The 18,870-nt window shown below is 40.8% G+C and overlaps 1 protein-coding gene across 1 annotated transcript in view; it reads right to left on the reverse strand.

Moving 5' to 3' along the window:
• The window catches only part of LOC120731028 (partitioning defective 3 homolog B-like), a 207,061-nt gene extending 195,351 nt beyond the window's left edge, over positions 1-11,710 (reverse strand). Inside the window, 2 exon segments of the mRNA XM_040027756.1 lie at positions 10,416-11,428; positions 11,697-11,710. Coding sequence (XP_039883690.1) covers positions 10,416-10,532 — 117 coding nt within the window. The 5' untranslated portion in view covers positions 10,533-11,428; positions 11,697-11,710.
• Between the last annotated feature and the right edge of the window lie 7,160 nt (positions 11,711-18,870).

Here is an 18,870-nt window from a genome sequence, read left to right on the forward strand (position 1 = left end):
TTTCAGGGTCAGATGCTCGTAATGTTTTTCAAAAACTCGCATTAGAAAGATTTCAAGATCAGATTGTGTCCACGGGTATCACTGCAAGGGCAACATTTCCTTCTGTCAGTGTATCAGTCCGACTGATCTGACTGTGTAATCATTAAAAACGATATGTGTGCAAACGCGTACAATTACAAAACTCGCCATTTCAGTGGCTATTCAACAATCTTTGCTGCACAAGCCTCTGACACTGAGACCATTTATGCTCTTCTATTGTCTGTAACTCTTCCTCTCTTCCTTCCAGCTGGAATTTATAGTCTGACTCCGCTGTAACAATGACTTGGCTGAGACCTGGTCCAGATGCATGAGATAGATTTTCAAATACTCGGTTTTATTTTCTTCTTTCCCCTTGAGCACTACCAATCAAGGCTTTGGAAAATGTTAACTCAAGGACACACCGAGTGCGCGTGTTTGTGTAACTGCCTGCGCTTTAAATTTTGTTTATTAGTTCTAATGTCCAGCCCTCAATCGGTCACCATCACACAAACAGCGGGACGCCACACGAGCAATCGTACCTCGAGAAACAGGCGTGATGAGTTCCGCTTGTATTCTGCTTCCTCACATCAGAAAACTAAGCCGGGCCTGCTCTCAGTGTGTGGGCTGATCCACACCACCCAAGTACAATTCACACAGAAGCCTTTAATTGTAGCTAATCTATTAAAGCTCAACGAGTCATTCATCAAATTACAACAAACTAGCACAGGTGGATTTTGAAGCGCTTACAGCTGAAAACCCAAATCCATCGTCTTAAAGTTATCATCGATTAAGCCCTAAACAGACTCCAGCCTCCAAATGTTCCAACGCTCACTCACCGCTCTGGTAGCTAAACTTTGTTCTCAACCACCTGACCTGCCAAGTTAGCTCATATTAAATATAGCCCCACCAACGCCTACTAACTATTTTTACTACCAAGGCAGAAAAGGTTAGTCTGACAGCTTATTTTGCTCGTGTGTCTACTTGGATTCAGCAAATTAACATTTCGAAGGTTGATAACTTGATTTTCACAGAACACGGTCTTTAAATCTTTGAGCAAGGAAAGATCCTGTGCACAAATAGATTTACGGTGTAGTTTGTCTGTTTGCCAGCAGGATTACACAAACAGTACCAAGACAAATATCGTTAAACTTTGTGAAAAGGTGCAGGAAAGGCAGATCTTCTGCCACATTAACACTGAATATTAACGAATAATCATGTGACTAGAGTCAGATGATATTTAACCTGACAAGTAAAGACTTATTTGCAAATTAGAATTTATTATTTCAGAACATGTAAAGTACTGAGAAAGTACCACATCAGGTGGAAGATGAAATACACCCAACCATAAATCTGACATTAATCAGCTGATTCTAATTATATACACAAACTCATTCCAGTGGTTTCTGAAGAGACTGAAATGACTTGCGCAGTAAGTAATAGTAGTAGTAATAGGTAAAATTGTTTCCTGGTCACATGATGACACGCACCATGCCGTCTTTCTCCAAGTTACATTGTTACATATTCAGTGGATCAGAACCTTTTTAAATTCAACTGATTGTTCACGAAACTAATCGGCAGACTAATCACTACAAAAAGTGGGAAACACGTACACCCTGTAACCTGGAAACACAACGAGACACGCACAGTGAAAACAGCCTCGTTCCTTCGGCGACCTGCTGCTGCTATGAGGTCATCAACGCCTGTTTGGGTTTCTCTGTTACAGTAGGCAATCCGTACGGCTGTACCGGCGAGAGGCGAAGATTCTGAGAGATAAGCCGTGAGCACACTCGTCTAATCTGATAAAGTGTCAGCACCAAATCCTGTCCCTCCAACTCTAGTGGTTTCTAAACCCGGAGAGACTCGCAGATATAAGTTTAAAGATAAGAGTTGTAAACACGCCGATCAAATCCAAAAAATCAGGGGGATTAGCACTTAATGCAGTGTTTTGCCTGAGTCTATTTCAGATAATCTTGGGTAATTTGGGATATTTGATTCTCGTGACGTGATGTGGAAATGATTAATAGGTTGGAGTAAATTCCCTCCTGAGTGAAAACACTCTGTACCATCGCTCCCACTCTTATCTCTGAACAGTACGCCTTTTTAGTCTGCTGCTTAACAAACGAGTTTGGTATGCACGCTGCTCTCAAACTGAAGGTCGTGCAAATGAGTGGACCTCGATAAACCACAGAGGTGTGATTGAAGAGTCACGCAGTGCGACATCCACACCACAGCTTCAGCTGAATACTCGCCCACGTTTAGATCCTTATCCAGAACTGAGAGGTCTGAAATCATCACAGACGTCAAGCAGGAAATGTATGCGTGTATTATATCATTTTATTATCGATAATTCTGTAAAGGCAGTGACTAATATCCTGAAATTAATTCTGAAAAAGCAAAACAATCTAAACTGAATCACCCCCCGACCTGCCTTGTGACCCTGCAACAACATCCCACACTTAAGATGGGCACAAGCTCACTTTTCAATCATCCAATTAAGCAAAGATACATTTATTGTCACGTTGTAACAAAAAATTCATGGTTTGCTTACACCGACTCGAACAGTTTGTTCAAACAAACCTTTCCGAGTCCGTTCTAAACAGTCAGGCTCAATAAACACATTCCTGTGGTTTGTCTACAGAGGAGGAGGCGCGTGTCTCCTCCCGGCCTCTCCCTCGCCCTCAGAAATAATTGCCTGTGCTGTGGCATTGGGCCAGAATGTTTGGACGATTTTATCAGCTTGTTTGGCCACGCCTCATCAGCATTCCTGTCCCGACTAATGAAACTACACTGTACACCCACACTGACGAGAACCCTTCCATACACATCCACCTGGAAATCCATATGCACAAGTGTATACACAGGTATAGTGTAAAAACACCACCTGCCCACAAACCTGACTGATTTTGTTTTTAAAGCATAACATATGTATCATCTGGCTTCATCTATACCTTAGATTTCTTATCTTAGTCCAAATATGTGCAGTCACGTGGTTTTATTTATTGATGTTTTATACATTTGGACAAGCAAGTAACGGTTCATGTATTATTTTAGTTTCAGCGCGTCAGCCTGAAACTGGTTTTAAAAGCACAGGAGCGTTTGTTGCTCCTACACGTTTATTTGCAACCTATAAGTCGTTTTTATTTCTGACACACACCCGGTGCAGGTCCAGTTTTTGAAAATGATGTTTGCTTTTACATCCAACCGCTATGACACCAACAGCTGCAAAGTTTCCTGCAGATCCAGATCTCCTTTTTTGGAGACTCATGTCTGCTTTGAGTGCTCAGAGACGTCCGTATGCTGTTTGCAGCTAACAGTGAATTTGAATGTACAAAGTGTCCCTTCAGTTAAAGTTGTTCAAGTAATTTGAAAATCCTTTTGAATGCTTTCCCAGACCCATATCCTTAGAACTTTTACTTTGTAGAACTAGTTTACCACATTACTGTATTACTGTATACAGTCAGCCAATAAAGTTGTTCTGTATATTAGAAGACTTTGTTCCCCTTCCTTGTCCTCCGTGCCCCCCTGGTAGTGAGCCAGGTTGTGCTAGAAACCTTTACATTGCTGACTCACAGCCATCTGCAGTCTTAACTTGGAAGACCTTAGAAAACCATTCAGATCTTGGCAGGACAGTACAGGCTTTAAAAGCAAAGAGAGAACACCAGGACCTCAGTGTTATAGGCTTAACCTTTTAACCTTTTTTTTTCTTTTTCCCCATTACTACACATGCTCGCTTTGGTTAGATTCTTTATAATTCAACTGTTTACTTCATTTTACATGACGTGAAGATTCCAGCAACACTTCAAGTAATAGGGAACAGCTTTATTAAGTGAAGCTGGTGAAGTTGTTGCTATCAATCTACGATGCGCAGGGTATATAAAAGACAAAAAAACCCAGTGACAGCTCTGAACCTTTGAAGTGTCCAATCATGTTTTATTATCCACACACCGCACAGGGGTCCACAGATAAAAGGAACAGTTATTAATATTTTTGTTTGTTTTATTCTTTGTAAATTATACCAAGGTTCAAATATTACTGATTAAATTTCATTGTTCGCCGTTTGCTCACTTTGTTCAGAAAATAAAAAGAAAACTTCTCTCGATATGAAAAGCCGGTCAGTGTTGTCCATTATATTTGTTTGGCCTCCAAAATGCGAGTGTCCCAACACCGTCTCTGTTTTAGTAGGACAAGGACAGCCTGCTCGTGCCCATTATTGCCCTGGTATAATTAGCAGAAAGAGAAGCACGGCATCAGTGTTTGGACTAATGCTGAAAGGATTTAGAGGACTCAAAATGTTTCATTATGTTTCCCAATGTCACAGAAATTATTTAAACCAATTCGCATAATTCGGCCATTGCAATGGAGATATTATAGAGCAGCGGTCTCCAACCTTTTTTGCGTCACGGACCGGTTTATGCCCGACAATATTTTCACGGACCGGCCTTTAAGGTGTCGCGGATAAATACAACAAAATAAAACTAGTACCGGTACCAAAAAAAGAAGATTTATTCATAACACACGTGAAAAGACCCAGGAAAACCGAGTAAACGATAAAAACGATAACAAAATAACACTGAAAACCGATAAAAACCCTGAAAACCATACATTTCACACCTGAGCCTCAACTCTCGCGGCCCGGTACCAAACGACTCACGGACCGATGCTGGTCCGAGGCCCAGGGGTTGGGGACCGCTGTTCAGAGGGTTTAGAGAGACAAAATAAAGCCGCCATCTCCAGTAAAGTTTACCCTAAAGGTCATATCAGTGTTTTCTAGATAAAGTCCCATTCATGCATTCAGGCTGTTCAGTTAAAGAAAACTGGTCTCTCCTGAGCAGGATGTGCGTATTGGCATCAAACGTGGAACCTATGTTTCTAATAAACGAAACAATAAACGTACTTTTCCCATGGCGGGGATCTGCTTTTTATTTTGAAACTCTGACATGATTACAGAATGCCGAGTGTCATTTTTCTGGATTATACAGGCAACACCACCTGCATTTCACTCGTACTGGGACTCATAAACACACAGTCGCACACGTGTCTGTTTGGCCAAAGGCAATTAGGCTGATAACTTTCTGGCAACTCCCCACAAAAAACAACCTCCGCCTTCATCCCTCCCTCTCCCTCTGCTATCTTCAAATGCTTTTGTTCTGATTTCTTCAGATGGTTTATTAATCTCCTCACAGCCAACGCACTACAAAAACCCTGCATATCACTATTTTTTTTCACTTGATACAGTCATGCTCGGTGCTTCCCTTCCATAATTTGTGCTAGCCCTCTATGATCATCCATCAACAGTGATAGCTCTATATTATGCTGCAGCTGTCAGCAGGCTTGTTTGCTCTGATAAATAACTAAAGATCACAGCGCTCTCAGATCACTGATATATCGAGTGAAGTGGATGACAGTTAATCTAATGATATCTGCTCAATAAAAACTTACAGACTAATTGACTAATCTGTGCTTTTCTCTTAAAAGCTAAATGAGATACACTTTATCTACATGCGCGTCCTAAAGGCGTGCTACAGCTAACCAGTACTGCCAGGATCAGACACATCACACTGCGCTAAGCCTTTGAAAAATGTTTTAACTATAATAAATGGTTACTATTTGAATGGTAAAAATACTTACTAGGCATACACTGGCACTTTTAAAAAAGACATAATCAAACCTCACTTGATTTTACAGAAGAGACTCCATCATGAGAATGGGTACGGTTCCCCCTCCTGATTCCTTTCTTTCTTTCTTTTTGCGTATTTGTCACACTTAAATGTTTCAGCTCAAACTATTTTTAATATTACACAAAGATAATCAGAGTAAATACAAAACACCTTTTTTTAAATGCTGATTTCACTTCTTAAGGGAATAACGTTATCCAAACCTCCCTGCCCTGTGCGGGAAATAATTTCTCCCAAATCAACTGTGATTAACCACAGTTCAATTTCAGCAGCCGTGCCCGATTACTGCCACAAATGACTTAAATAGATCTCAAAAATCAACACATCGTGACACAAGCTAAAGAAACGCCTGATAAACTAAGTCAGCGTCATCGCTGTGATCGGTCCGAGGCTTCACAGGAGTGGCTGGCCTGCCAACATTATTCAAAGAGCGCATCAACGACTCACCCAGTAGGTCACAGAAGAACCAGAACAAGAACTGCAGGCCTCGCTTGCCTCAGTCAAGGTCAGAGTTCATGACTCAACAATAAGAAAGAGACTGGGCAAAACTGGAGAGTTCAAAGAGAAAACCAATGCTGACCAAAAAGAGCACCAAGGCTTGTCTCACATCTGCCAAAAAAAAACATCTGGATGATCCACAAGACTTCTGGGAAAATATTCTGCGGACTGACGAGAACAAAAGATGAACTTTCTGGAAGGTTTGAGTCCCATTACATACTGCATTTCATAAAAAGAACATCAGAGCAACAGTCAAACATGGTGGTGGTGGTGGTGTGATGGTCAGGGGCTGTTCTGTAGTGGTTTCAATCAGACTCAGATATTTTGGCGTGACCTCAAACTGGTCATTCATGCTGGAAAACCCTCCAAAGTAGCAGAATTACAACAATTCTGTAAAGAACAGTGGACCAGAACTCCTCCAAAACAATGTGAAAGACTCATAAACACATAACTGTGTGTCCTCCGGCCAAGAGCGACACAACCAGTTATTAGGTTTAGGGGGAAATTAGTTTTTCACACGGGGCAGGTGTGTTATTGTTTAAATACTGCATTTTGTATTGACTCAGATTGTTGTTGTCTATTATTAAAATTTATTTGAAGCTCAGAAACATTTAGGTGCAAAAAAACTCAGAAATCAGGAAGTGGGTAAACAAACAGCAAACAGATCAGGCCAGAAAGAAAGGGGGGAAACTATTCACTAAACACATGATAAACAATGTATCTACACTATAGGGATAAAAGAACCAGTTCACACTTCTTAATATAAGATGTCTGTTGTTTTCAGTCCCGTTGCCACAGGTGTGTAATATCAGCAGGCTCATTTAAAGAGCTCAGCAGTTCCAAGTCTGTGCACCAGGAGCTTCATGAGATGGTTCACGATGACCGAGCAGCTCCTGTAATTATAACGTACGGGTTCCACACAGTGTTTTTTATCTAATGCCCTTCATTCTGTGCTTTTCTTTACTCATTTCGTGAAACTATGCATTTACAGGAAAGGTGAGAAGTGAGCCTACAATCTTAGTTTCACTGGAGACAAAGGGGAGGGATGTCCCTCCTACACTTATCTGTGTACAAGCGCCTATATTGTTTTTTCACGTATAACTCCAAGATGAGTGATATTACACACTCTCTACTGAATATAAAATTTGTAAAATGGTTACGTTTTACAAATTATGGTTATGTTTTAAGAGGCAACCACAAGACCAATCGCAGCAACCCAGGCTTGATTCTGACCCAATGCCGTTTGCAGCGTCTCTTCCACCACTCTCCTTCTCGTCACTAAAAAAAAAAAAAAAAAAAAAACTAACAAAAGCCCACAAAATAATAATAAAAAACAGAATTTATGGCTTAGCATCAGTGTGGTGAACGAGTTCTAAATCCACATCCTAAAACGTGTTAACCAAGCTAAATTAGGTACTTAGTGATGCGAGACCTGCCTTATCTCTAAAAAGAGCTTTAAAGGAATTAGAAAAAGTTAGAAAAAGACCTTTAATGTGTTAGTAAATAACAGCAGTTTCATATAAAAAGCAGCCATATCAAAGCCTTTTGTTTCTTCCATCCTCTCTGTGGGTTAAACTAACACGAGTTTTAATTCAGAGATAAATGTGAAACTAAAATGATCACAAACAGGAATTAAATCCTCTCAGAAGCTCACCTTAAGACTACATTTCATGAAGCCCAACTCTTTTTGAGATCACTCAAATGCAGCGCTAATGTCTGTGCTGTGCATTAGCTCCTCTTAAGCACCACTGTGGGAACACCTAACAAAGCAGCTGATAAATAGTACTGCCAGTATCAGTTAGCTACAGTGCATGCAGAAACACAAGATAATAAAACGCTTTTAATCCAAGCAGCATACTCTCTAAGTAGAGTGAAGCAGATAGGGAGGAAGGGGAAAGAGACAGACAGAAAGCTAGCAGTCTCTGTGACATAAAAATATGATTTGCCTGGCACTGGGAGGGAGGATTAGGGACTGGACCACTGTACAACACACACATATATCCTAGATTTTTAATCCCGAAACACGCTAACAGCCAAAATTATACGGCTACAAGAGATTAGTGTTGCAGAAAAATGACTGAGTGACAACAAGAAAGTCAGAAAAACACACAGAGAGAAAATACTTAGGAAGAAGAAAAGGAGACTACAAATTCACCATCCCCCAAGAAGCAGAACTGGAGTCTGATGTCAAAAGTTCTGAAAGGGAGGGGTTGAAAAATGAAGACAAGCAACAGGACAATTACTGTGAAAATGATTAAGAGGAAAAAGGGCTAAAACCATTTGAGAGCACAAAGTGCAGAGCGAAGGTGGAAAGAGGAGGAGAGACTGAGACTTGCTGACAAAGGTGTGGGAGACAGCGGGAAAAGGGAAAGAAAACAGAGGAAGAAGAGAAGAGCAGGCCAAAACACACAGAGCGAGCATGTTCTTAGCAAAGAATTTCATTGACACCAAACAAAGACTTTAAACACTAACAGACCAAAGCAGCAGAGCAGGGAGGCGCTCACATCGCAGCACACCTCAGATGTTCCTGCTCTAGCTTCATAGCACCGCGTTAGATCTATGCTGCAGCCTGCAGTCCACCTTCCCTGATATGTAACTGCAGCGAAGCACACCTCAACTGCTGTGACAGGTCTGAGAAACACAGCATCCGTCCACAAGGATGATGCCTTTATAAAGCAAATAGCAAATAACTGTTTTATTATTAAAACAAAGCTGCCTTTTAATAAGTCAGAGCTACTAAAAGGAGACTTGAGAGTCAGTTCTTCAGTGAACTGTTGTCTAAGATTTATTGACTCTAATTCCAACATGATCGGCTCAATCAGACTCGTGATAGCAGAGCTAATGGAGGCACAACAACATCACTCGCTGCAGCGGGGATTCGAGACGGTACCACACATCACGCTTAAGAGCAAACAAACTACAGTCAAAACAGTGTAAACTGACCTTTACTGTGAAAGTGAAAATAGGCCCTTTCTTTGATTTATTCAAGGCATGTAGCCGCACGAATCTTTTCTTCAGACACATTTACTTCTAGAGGTAGTCATCATCATAGCTTCCATTTTCTGAGCTGAAGATGGTGACAGTTTCTCCATCCATACCCTTCTAGTTCTAGCTGGAATGGGGGTATTTTATAAAGAAGAGCTGCATGTGAGGGAGGAAGTGTTCAATGAGGAAGAACAGTTTAAACAAAAGGGACACAACGGCTCGAGCTACGTGCACAGCAATATACAAGGTGAACAGGAGATTTACTTGAGTAAAAGATAAGAATGATAAATATGATGAAGGGGGCAAAACACACAGGAGGGTTGTGTGGTGAGGGGTAATATACGGACAGGTGGAAGCGGATTAAAAAGGAAAAAAGGTCCAGGACGCAAGAAAAACAGGACGGCATCTCTAGCACTCTCTCATATAAACCCACACACACACCTTCGACATCTCTCCCTCAATCGCAGCTGAGACGATCCATCCATATGACTGCTGTGCCTTTTGAATAATGGACCCAATATGAAGCAAGTCACTGAGAAGATTTGGCTGTGTGATGGGGGTCATGGGGTTCCTGCCCTGAGAGCAGCGCCGGGAATCAACAGCAGTCATAAAGGAATCACAAGACGGAGTCATTTGCATTTTACACTCACAACTAAATTGGAAATGACTCGCGCCTGCTCCTGTCTGGACCATCACAATTCATATCAGATATGCTTTTAATTTTTTATACAGCAATTATGGAAAACCGGACCTCCATGGCTTTGTCTAATTTCCCAAGACTTTTAGATGTGAAAATCATATGGTCCTTTCATGATATAAAAATGACTGAGCTCTCGATTATTCTTTCATGACTTCAGGGGGAAAACCTCAAATGTTATGAAAGTGCTGTTTCATAAAAACTTATCTGTCTCGGAGTTCATGAAAATCTTAACACATTATTACAGAACTACTTCTTACAATAAATAATGGAGCTAACTGACAGCTCAAGGGTGAGATGGACTCGGAGAGAGATAAGGCTGCATTTGTTCATGCTTTTTGTTCATTTTTCCCAAGCAGAGCGCTCGCTCTATGGGGTATCACTGACAAAAACATATTTTTCTGCAGCTGCGATTTTTGCCACAGTCACAGTATAAAGATGTGCTGCGTTTAATGTGTTGAATAAAAGAGTCACTTCTCGTGCCAAGACTGCTATCAGGCGTAATTGCAAAGACAGGTGCTTTGCAAACTTCTCTACAGTACCTGCTCCAGGAGTTTTCTGTATCTCTGCGTGGCTTGCTGGATGAGGTCCCTCACGGTCCATCCCTCCTTGCATGGCACCACCACACCTGTCTGCCCAAATGTTACTGTCACCTTCATGATGGCTGCTCTCCACCTTATCCCAGATCCGAGCCCTCTGGATGCAGATGATGAGCAATGTTCGTAACAATGCAGGAAGGCCTCCCGGAAAGACTTGACAAGAAGGCAAGGATGTCATCAAATACCAAAAATGTAAAAACACAGTACTGGCTGTAGGTGGCTTGAACACAGCTGCATCCAAATAAAAGTTAGATTTCTAAAACCCAAACTGCTTTCCAGAACTCTCCACAGGCATTAGAGTCATTTTGTGATCTCAGTACATCCAGCCGCCTTCACATGCAAAGGTAACCATGGCTGTCGCTCCTCTCCTCGTCTCCTCAAGCATAGCTAAGGATACCACTCAGCAGGTCTGAACACAGCTTCCTGAAGCGTTAAACTACTGCACTGTTTGCGTGATGGAGCTGAGCGGTGTGTCCTGTCATGCCCCACGGCGGCTTAACTGTAGTTAACTTGTAATAAAGTTAGCTGTGTATCAGCTAGCTGCACTAGCCCCGGCTATGATAACAAACCCGGGGTGGACGCTTTCAGTCCACACGCTTCCTCCACTATCACAGATGCCGTGTTTCTACGTGTTTTACCAGTCAGACAAAAGTTTATCCAAACTTTCACATAACAGCTAGCCGAAGCTGGCTCCTTCGCTAGCTAACGTTAGCAACCTTAGCTGAACTTTGGAGGGAGGGATGCAGTCGGTCGGGCATCATTCCACAAGTTTTCCCTCTCCCAACTTTCCTTTTTTCCAAGCCGTCACTTGCATCCACTACATCCCGGACAGGCACGGTAAGAAGACGGGGACGCAGTTTTGATATTCGGCGGTAAACTGGGCGTGTACTGGAGCAGGTAACGGAGCAGTAAAACTATGTTTTGGAAAAGTTTTGAGATTCCTTCACTGCCGACCGCTCCTGACCAGTTCCTGACCAGCTCCTCCACCGCTTCACGCTGTTCACTTTCTTAAAGGGGAAGTGCTCCAATTAATGCTGCAGCTGGGAGTAATGCAGTAATGCAGATTCTCGGTTCTAGCCTGCAGTGTTAGGATGGTCAACTTATATTAACGAGTTAACCAGACCAGATGTGAGGGCAGCAGACTGCTAACCTGCAGGTTTCTGCTTTCTCTGATGCTGGCGTCACTCACATTACTGCTTTTTATATGAACCCAATAATGATAACAAGAGCACACGCCTCCTCTAAGGCAGCTCGCTCTCTGCAGTATTTACTTTTACTGGACAGATGTTTACTTTGATTACTCAAACATTATGTAGGAGCAGGTAATCGATAATAGTTATTGATTTGTAGTAACTGGACATGAAAAACTTGAGCTTATTATATGGTGTTATCCTACAGTTTATTTTTAACTAACTTCTCTTTCTCTTGACAATACTTTCTTTAAAGGTATAACACACCTTTGGAGTCAGCTGTGAAATGTAAAAGAAAGGTCAAATGTGCACTACAATGTGATATTGAGAATCCTCATATACCACTATCATTTCCTGAATGTTGGCAGTATAAACAAACACATTAGACTTTTAGCATCGCTTTACAGATAAAAGAGAATTTATGAAAGTTTGACCTTATTTGACCTTAAAGGAGAGGTCAGAGGTCAGAGGTTCAAGGTAACGTGATACTTAGAATCCACATATATACTGTATTATTCCCTATATGCCTATATGTTGTCAATACAAACAATAGCAGTAAGAAGTAAGTAAGTAAAATTCATTTATACAGAACTTTTTAAGACAAAGTGCTTTACAGGTAATATAATAACATATCAGACAAAACAACATAATACACAAGAACTTTACCCAAATGCCCGTCTAAATATTTGAGTTTTCAACTGGTTTTTAAAAGAAGCCACAGAGTCCACGGTGCGTAGAGTGGGAGGTGAACTGTTTCACAGTATTGCTGCTAGGGTTTGGAAAGGGCATCTGTGGAATAGCCAGAAGGCCACCATCAGTGGATCTAAGGATCCAGCTTGGAGAGCAAGGGTGAAGAAGCTCGATGATATGAGTGGGGGTCTCTCCTCATAAAGACATAAAAGTATGAGTGAGTGATTTTAAACTGATATCTGAAAAAGCATTGTTTTAAATAGCTCTATATACCATTATTATCACTTTGACCTTCAGTCTGCTGACTTTGAAGCATTCAGATCAATTCAATTTTATTTATACAGCGCCAAATCACAACATCAGTCGACTCAAGGCGCTTTATATTATAAGGCAGACCCTACAATAATACATACAGAGAAAAGCCCAACAATCACATGACCCCCTATGAGCAGCACTTTGGCGACAGTGGGAAGGAAAAACTCCTTTTTAACAGGAAGAAACCTCCAGCAGAACCAGGCTCAGGGAGGGGCGGGGCCATCTGCTGAGACCGGTTGGGGTGAGGTCAGAGGTCAGTTTTGACATTATGTAAATATTTATACGTCACTTTATATGTGTTGATAAGAAACACCACACTTGTAAAAGTCATAGTTTCTAAGTACGCTGACCTTGGTGGACGTAAGTAAATTTTTATGGTTTGTTAATCTACAGCCCTACAAAGTTTTATCAGTATTCATTCATTTTGAGCTGTCACGTATGCAGATATTATGACACACATAACCTCCTTGCCAGAGGTGATAAAGTTAACTAGACTGGATGTTTGAGCAGTAAGTAATAATCTAAAGATGTTTGGTTTGTCCTGCTGCAGATGCTAATCTGATCCGTTTTGCAGTATTTTGGCTGAATCTGGGCAGAGAGTAGTCCTGCACACGTCAGAATTCATCCATCATTCTCATTCAAATGAACCATGGTTTCATCTGTCCAAAAACATTGTGCTTTTCAGAACACTTGAATCTTATCAGGCTCTTTTAGATGTTTCTGTTCTCGAGCGTAACCAGTGGTTTGTGGCTTGTTGTAATCCTTCTGTATTTACATTCATGAAGGCATATCTTGCTTGTAGACTTTGGCAACGATAAGTCGACCTCCTTGTGGCTGTTGACTTGGTTAGAGGTTGTGAATGTCAGAGACATTATTTAGGCTGGAGAGCAATAGAAAACAAAAGGCAGCAGGAAACTAACTAGACTACACTGGAACACATGACCCATGAAGCACAGACCACCCAAAAATAAACAAGGGGGAAACTCACACAATAAATACACAGAGGTGTGACAAGGGAAGTGGAAACACATGGGGAACACAGCAGGAACAAATTAGGTGAGACGAGACAGGAGGAAGAAAACACCCTGAACACGGAGACGGGACTGTCAAAGTAAAACAGGAAACACAATGACACAGATTAAGACACGCAGCTTGACACAGGAGCCAGGAGGAAGAAACGCACCTGGATACTATACGGACTGAAGAGACAAAGAAGGTGGAAACAGTTCAGGGAGATGAGACCGGGAGGGAGGGGGAGAGAGTGAGGACTGAAACACAAGGGGAGGAACGTGAACAGAAAAAGGGAGACAAACGCTGTCAAATGACCCAGAACCATGACAGTGAAAGACTTGTTCCCCCCTTAACCATGGAAATAAGTCTGTCGTTGTGGATTTTAGCTGTCATCTGTGGAATGTCAGCTGGACTCTTGGGGTTGCTGAGCTGACCAGTGCATTGAAACTTTTTTAAAAAAGTACCAGATTGTTGATTGGCCACCCCGAAAGTTGTTGCTATTCTCTGTAGAGTTTATTTTGTTTGTCTTTTTTCTTTCATTTCTTCATTTCCTACACAGCTCAAGCCAAGTTTTTCTTGAAACCCCACGAAACTATAAAAATGTGTCGTTGTCCAACAAATGATAAATCTAACTCTACAGCGTGGCTACCTGTCCAGGATGTGATAGCTGGGATTCACTCCAGTATGGATGGAAATAGATTGTTGGAAATGCTGCTGAAATCAATGCAGTGTTCAGACAGATGTTGTTGTTTGAACAGTGCTCAATATTTGGCAAGAAAAAAAACACCATAGGAAAAGACAATGCTTAATGTTGTCCTACATAAAACAGAAATACGCTTAACCTTCAAGAGTTATTAAGAAAATGTCAACAAATAGTTTTTGCTTTGTTTCTAACAGCCCTCCTTACTACCACCGTCACATATAACTTCTTACCAGGCTTCAGTTGTGTTATGTGAGAACTCGAGTTATTCTCTCGTGAGCAGAAGAGAATAACGTGAATCTTGGAGTAAATAGTCGTGGAGGGATTTGCCACTGCGACTCAGAAGTTGTTAGCTATTGAAGTCTTTTACTGATACAAGTATTGTCAAGTGCATTGATAAAATACTGCAATATGACAAGTATAACTACCTCCATTAAGCATATAATAAAATATGATACAGCCATACATGTTGCAGCAGAAGGATAGATGTAAATGAGAGAATCAGTGTAAATGCATCCTGGCCTATTGTTCTGCTGCCAAGCCTCGGACACTTGAAGGTGCATTAGAGTAGAGCCATCATTAACTCTGGTGTGAAAATCTGCATCATCGCCTCCTCATTAGACCGCAGAGTTAATTAAACACAAAGCTTTATGTTGTATCTTTCATTTTAACTTCTTCAGCCTGCATTCAGCCTGGTGAGATGTTCAGTAATGTGTAACACAAGGATTTTGTCTGTTCCAAAGAAATATTACAAAGTTATATTCAATACAAAAATACAGTGAAATGACAATAAATATATTTTTCTTAAGATGAACATGGTTAGTGTCTGAATTATCATATAATAAAACCTGAAGTTATCATGCAATGAGAAAAATGAAGTATATGATATTAAGTACAGGAGGCTTTGACTTTCCATTTTACTAATCGTGAAACCGAAACAAAGTCATGAACATCTTCTGGCACAAGTTCATCCTTATGATGTTGAAACCAATGAAAATACTGTATTTACAAAATATTTTGGCTTTTCACTGTTTGGCTCATCTTCAAAGAGGAAACCCCTCCCTGTGGGGAGGAGTTTGGCTTTGTAATTAGCAGTTCAAGTGTATGCTTGTGAACGTCTGCAAATTGATTAGGGCTAGGCTTAGTTTCTGGGTCACTGAATTCCATTGCTACTAATGAAACCCAGGGGAGGAGGAGCATTGTGCATGCATGCATTTCTTTCTTCTTTCTTTCTGTTATGCAAGTTTGAAAGTTGGAAGTATATTTGCAGCTAATCTTTCTGCATAATTTCAAAATGTTTACATTAACTAAGTAGATCAAGGGTTATTGGCAAAAGCCTTTTAAAAAAAGTCCCTTACCATGTTTATCTTTACAGTACATTATACATGATTATAGAATTAATTCATAGCTGTAGACAAAAACATTTGATGGTCATTTTATGTTGATTTTAAATGACTGAGAGTTCCAAATAATTCAAGTCAATTCTTTTCATTATGTGAACTGACTGACAGCACTAATTTAAACATAATTTGCAGTTTTTGCAGTTACGTATTTTTCATTTAGTTATCTGTTTAATTTTATTTTGCACTTTTTTCCAACACTTCCAATAGATCTACTTTAAAGCAGCAACCTCTTTATTATTATTTAACAAACAAATACGTTTGACATAAAGTGCCAAAAACTGCAGTTCCCTGAAAGACCACGTGGAGCTCCAAAACCCAAAAAGTACATGCATTGTCTCTTCGTTTTGCATTTTCCTTCTTGTGACCCTTCATATGTTGAATCTGAAGGTGCAGGCATGAGTCTCTACCCACATACTTAATACACGATTAGACAGAACAGCGATGTCCGTCTCGGCCGCTGTGGCACAGATGGCAGAAGCACGGCGGTCTCCACAAACCGACCCCGCTGCTAAGATCTGTTATAAAAACACTGAAACTGTATCCATGATATTATAATTTCCTATTTAAAGGTGATGAGAAAACAAAATATAAAATATCAAAAACTGCAAATATGTTTAATATATTTACAAAGTGACTTCTATCAAAACTAAAATCATGGGCAAATCTAAAAATAATATAAAATAGACCCAAATAATAAATTCTACAACCACAATGCAAACTATACAAAAGGTCTGGCAAATTCAGATCATGTTCATGGATAACTGTGCATAACTGAGAAAGCACAAAGAGGAAACAAGAGAATACTGTTACATTTTTGTAAGACTAAAGTAACAGCATTGACAGATTTTGGCTTTAAGCATAGAAAATAGTGTTAAAAAGGCTGGTTTAGTTTAACATTTTTTAAAAAGTAGCCAATCAAGAACATATGATGATGATATCACATGCAAACTATAATTGACTATTTTAGTCAGTCCTTACCCTCGAACAGCTGCCAGACTACATCCCCACTTTACTTTTCTATTCATAGACACACGCATGCTTCTATTCAAACCTTTCTCATTTGATCCATATGGCTGTTCATGCCCCCTCCTCACCCCTTATGGTAAAATCCTAACCTCAGCAGTGTTCTGTGTCATGCCTCCTCCATTATGAACCGTTAGCAACCACAGTGAACATGCTAGGATGTGAATGCTCCCCTGCTGCTGGCCCAGGTGCATCCAGTCACCGGCAAACAAATCAATGTGGTTGAACACGTTCTGTTTTAAGGAAAGAAGAAGAAGAAAATGAAAAGGCACAGTGGGGAAGAGTAGAGTATTAAAAGATGCCTGTGTAATGCTTGCAGCATGGAAAAACACGAGCACTCACAAACACACATACACAGGGTACAAATATCATGAATCATGAAAGCACATTATTGGATGGACATATAATTTGTTCTTATCCTAAAATAACCTTTATAATAACACTGAATATTAAGTGTTCACTCATATTCTTACTAAGCAGCTTGAGATCAAATGAACAGAAACCTTTCAGAGGAGAAGACAGCAGCACATGTGGCTGAAGACAGTGGGGTGACTTAAATAGAAATACTAATAAACACTAATTATTTATCCTGGCCAACCCTTAAACTTACTGTAGATGTAATAAACTCTTCTTGGCTTTGTACTTGCTTAAGGTTGCAAACAGTCTGAGATGCAAGTAATTATTATACACACATAACTATAAAGTGTTTAACAGATACATTTGCAGTCCTGTAAGTTGCGAGGTGAGGGCTCCTTGGATCAGACTTCCCACAGATGCTTGATTGGATTGACATCTGGGGAATTTGGAAGCCAAGTCAACACCTCAAACAGGTTGTTTTGTTCCTCAAACTGCTCCTGAACTATTCCAGATTTGAGGCCACAGCCATCAGGGAGTACTGTTTCCATTAAATGGTGGTCTGCAACAATGCAAGGTTTCCCAGCAGAACATCAGCTTAAGCATCACACTGCCTTCACCAGCTCACCTTCTTCCCATAGTGTATCCTGGTGCCAGGTGCCCCCCAGGTAAATGATGCACACACACTAGATCCCTAACCCGACGTAATGTAAAAGAAAACGTGATTCATCAGACTAAGACACCTTCATCCATTGGTCCAGTTCTGATGCTCACGCATCCATTGTTGGTGCTTTCGGTGGTGGACGTGGTCAGCATGGCCACCCTGATTGCTCGACCTTCAGTCATCACGTGCGTCAGTGATCTTGGCCACCCACGACCCTGTCGCTGGTTCTTTAAAGACCCGATTCCTAGAAGTGCCCTTCTTCTGATTGGCTGCCCCTCATCTGGCTTCGACAAACAGTGCTCATTCCCTTGCATGTTCCAGAACTGAATTAATGTATTATATGCCTTTGAACTTGTTAAAAAAGCAAAGTGACTGACTCCTTTTATATCTAGCCGTACTTTTTCCCCTCATATGTTCAGCACTATAGTTTTGTCTATAATTAAAGGCCACCCGGCAGAGTTAATGTTGAGTTGCTTGTACTCAGATGAGTACAGTGGATCCTTCATGTGTGATTGATGTGAGTAACTTTGATTGGACAATATGTGTTTGAAAAACTTGTGCCAGGACTATTGCAGCCCAGCACAGCGCACAGCAGTGGAAAAGGAACAAACCTTTGGGCGTCAACCCGGGTGACATATTTCCATCACTGCCAGCTGGAGCCGGAGCCAATAAATACCAGACCACTGTAAGGTCATTTGACCCAGAAAGAAAGGCCGATCGCACCGTTTTCCACTGAAGATAAAAGCCAGATGTAAGTGGGTGTTACTAGGTGTCTTTTGCCCTTTGTAAAAATGTTCTAATCCAAACCATATCTGAAATATAATCTGACATCAAAAAGAGGAAACATCAAGTGCTTTATTATGTGATATTCCTCAGTGTTGTTTTTGCACATTGTTGTTTGGCCTCAAGTGGCCAAAAACAATGCAGATTAAACATCAGATTATTAGAACCAGCTGGATAACACAGACAGTTTCAGCTGCAAAGCACCCGAAAGTTTTTCTATTGAAGGTCTTTTGCTTTACATTTGCATTTGCAGAGTACAGTAGGG

The sequence above is a fragment of the Simochromis diagramma genome, unplaced genomic scaffold (genome assembly GCF_900408965.1).
Source record: "Simochromis diagramma unplaced genomic scaffold, fSimDia1.1 OVJJ01000343.1, whole genome shotgun sequence".
NCBI lineage: Eukaryota > Metazoa > Chordata > Actinopteri > Cichliformes > Cichlidae > Simochromis > Simochromis diagramma.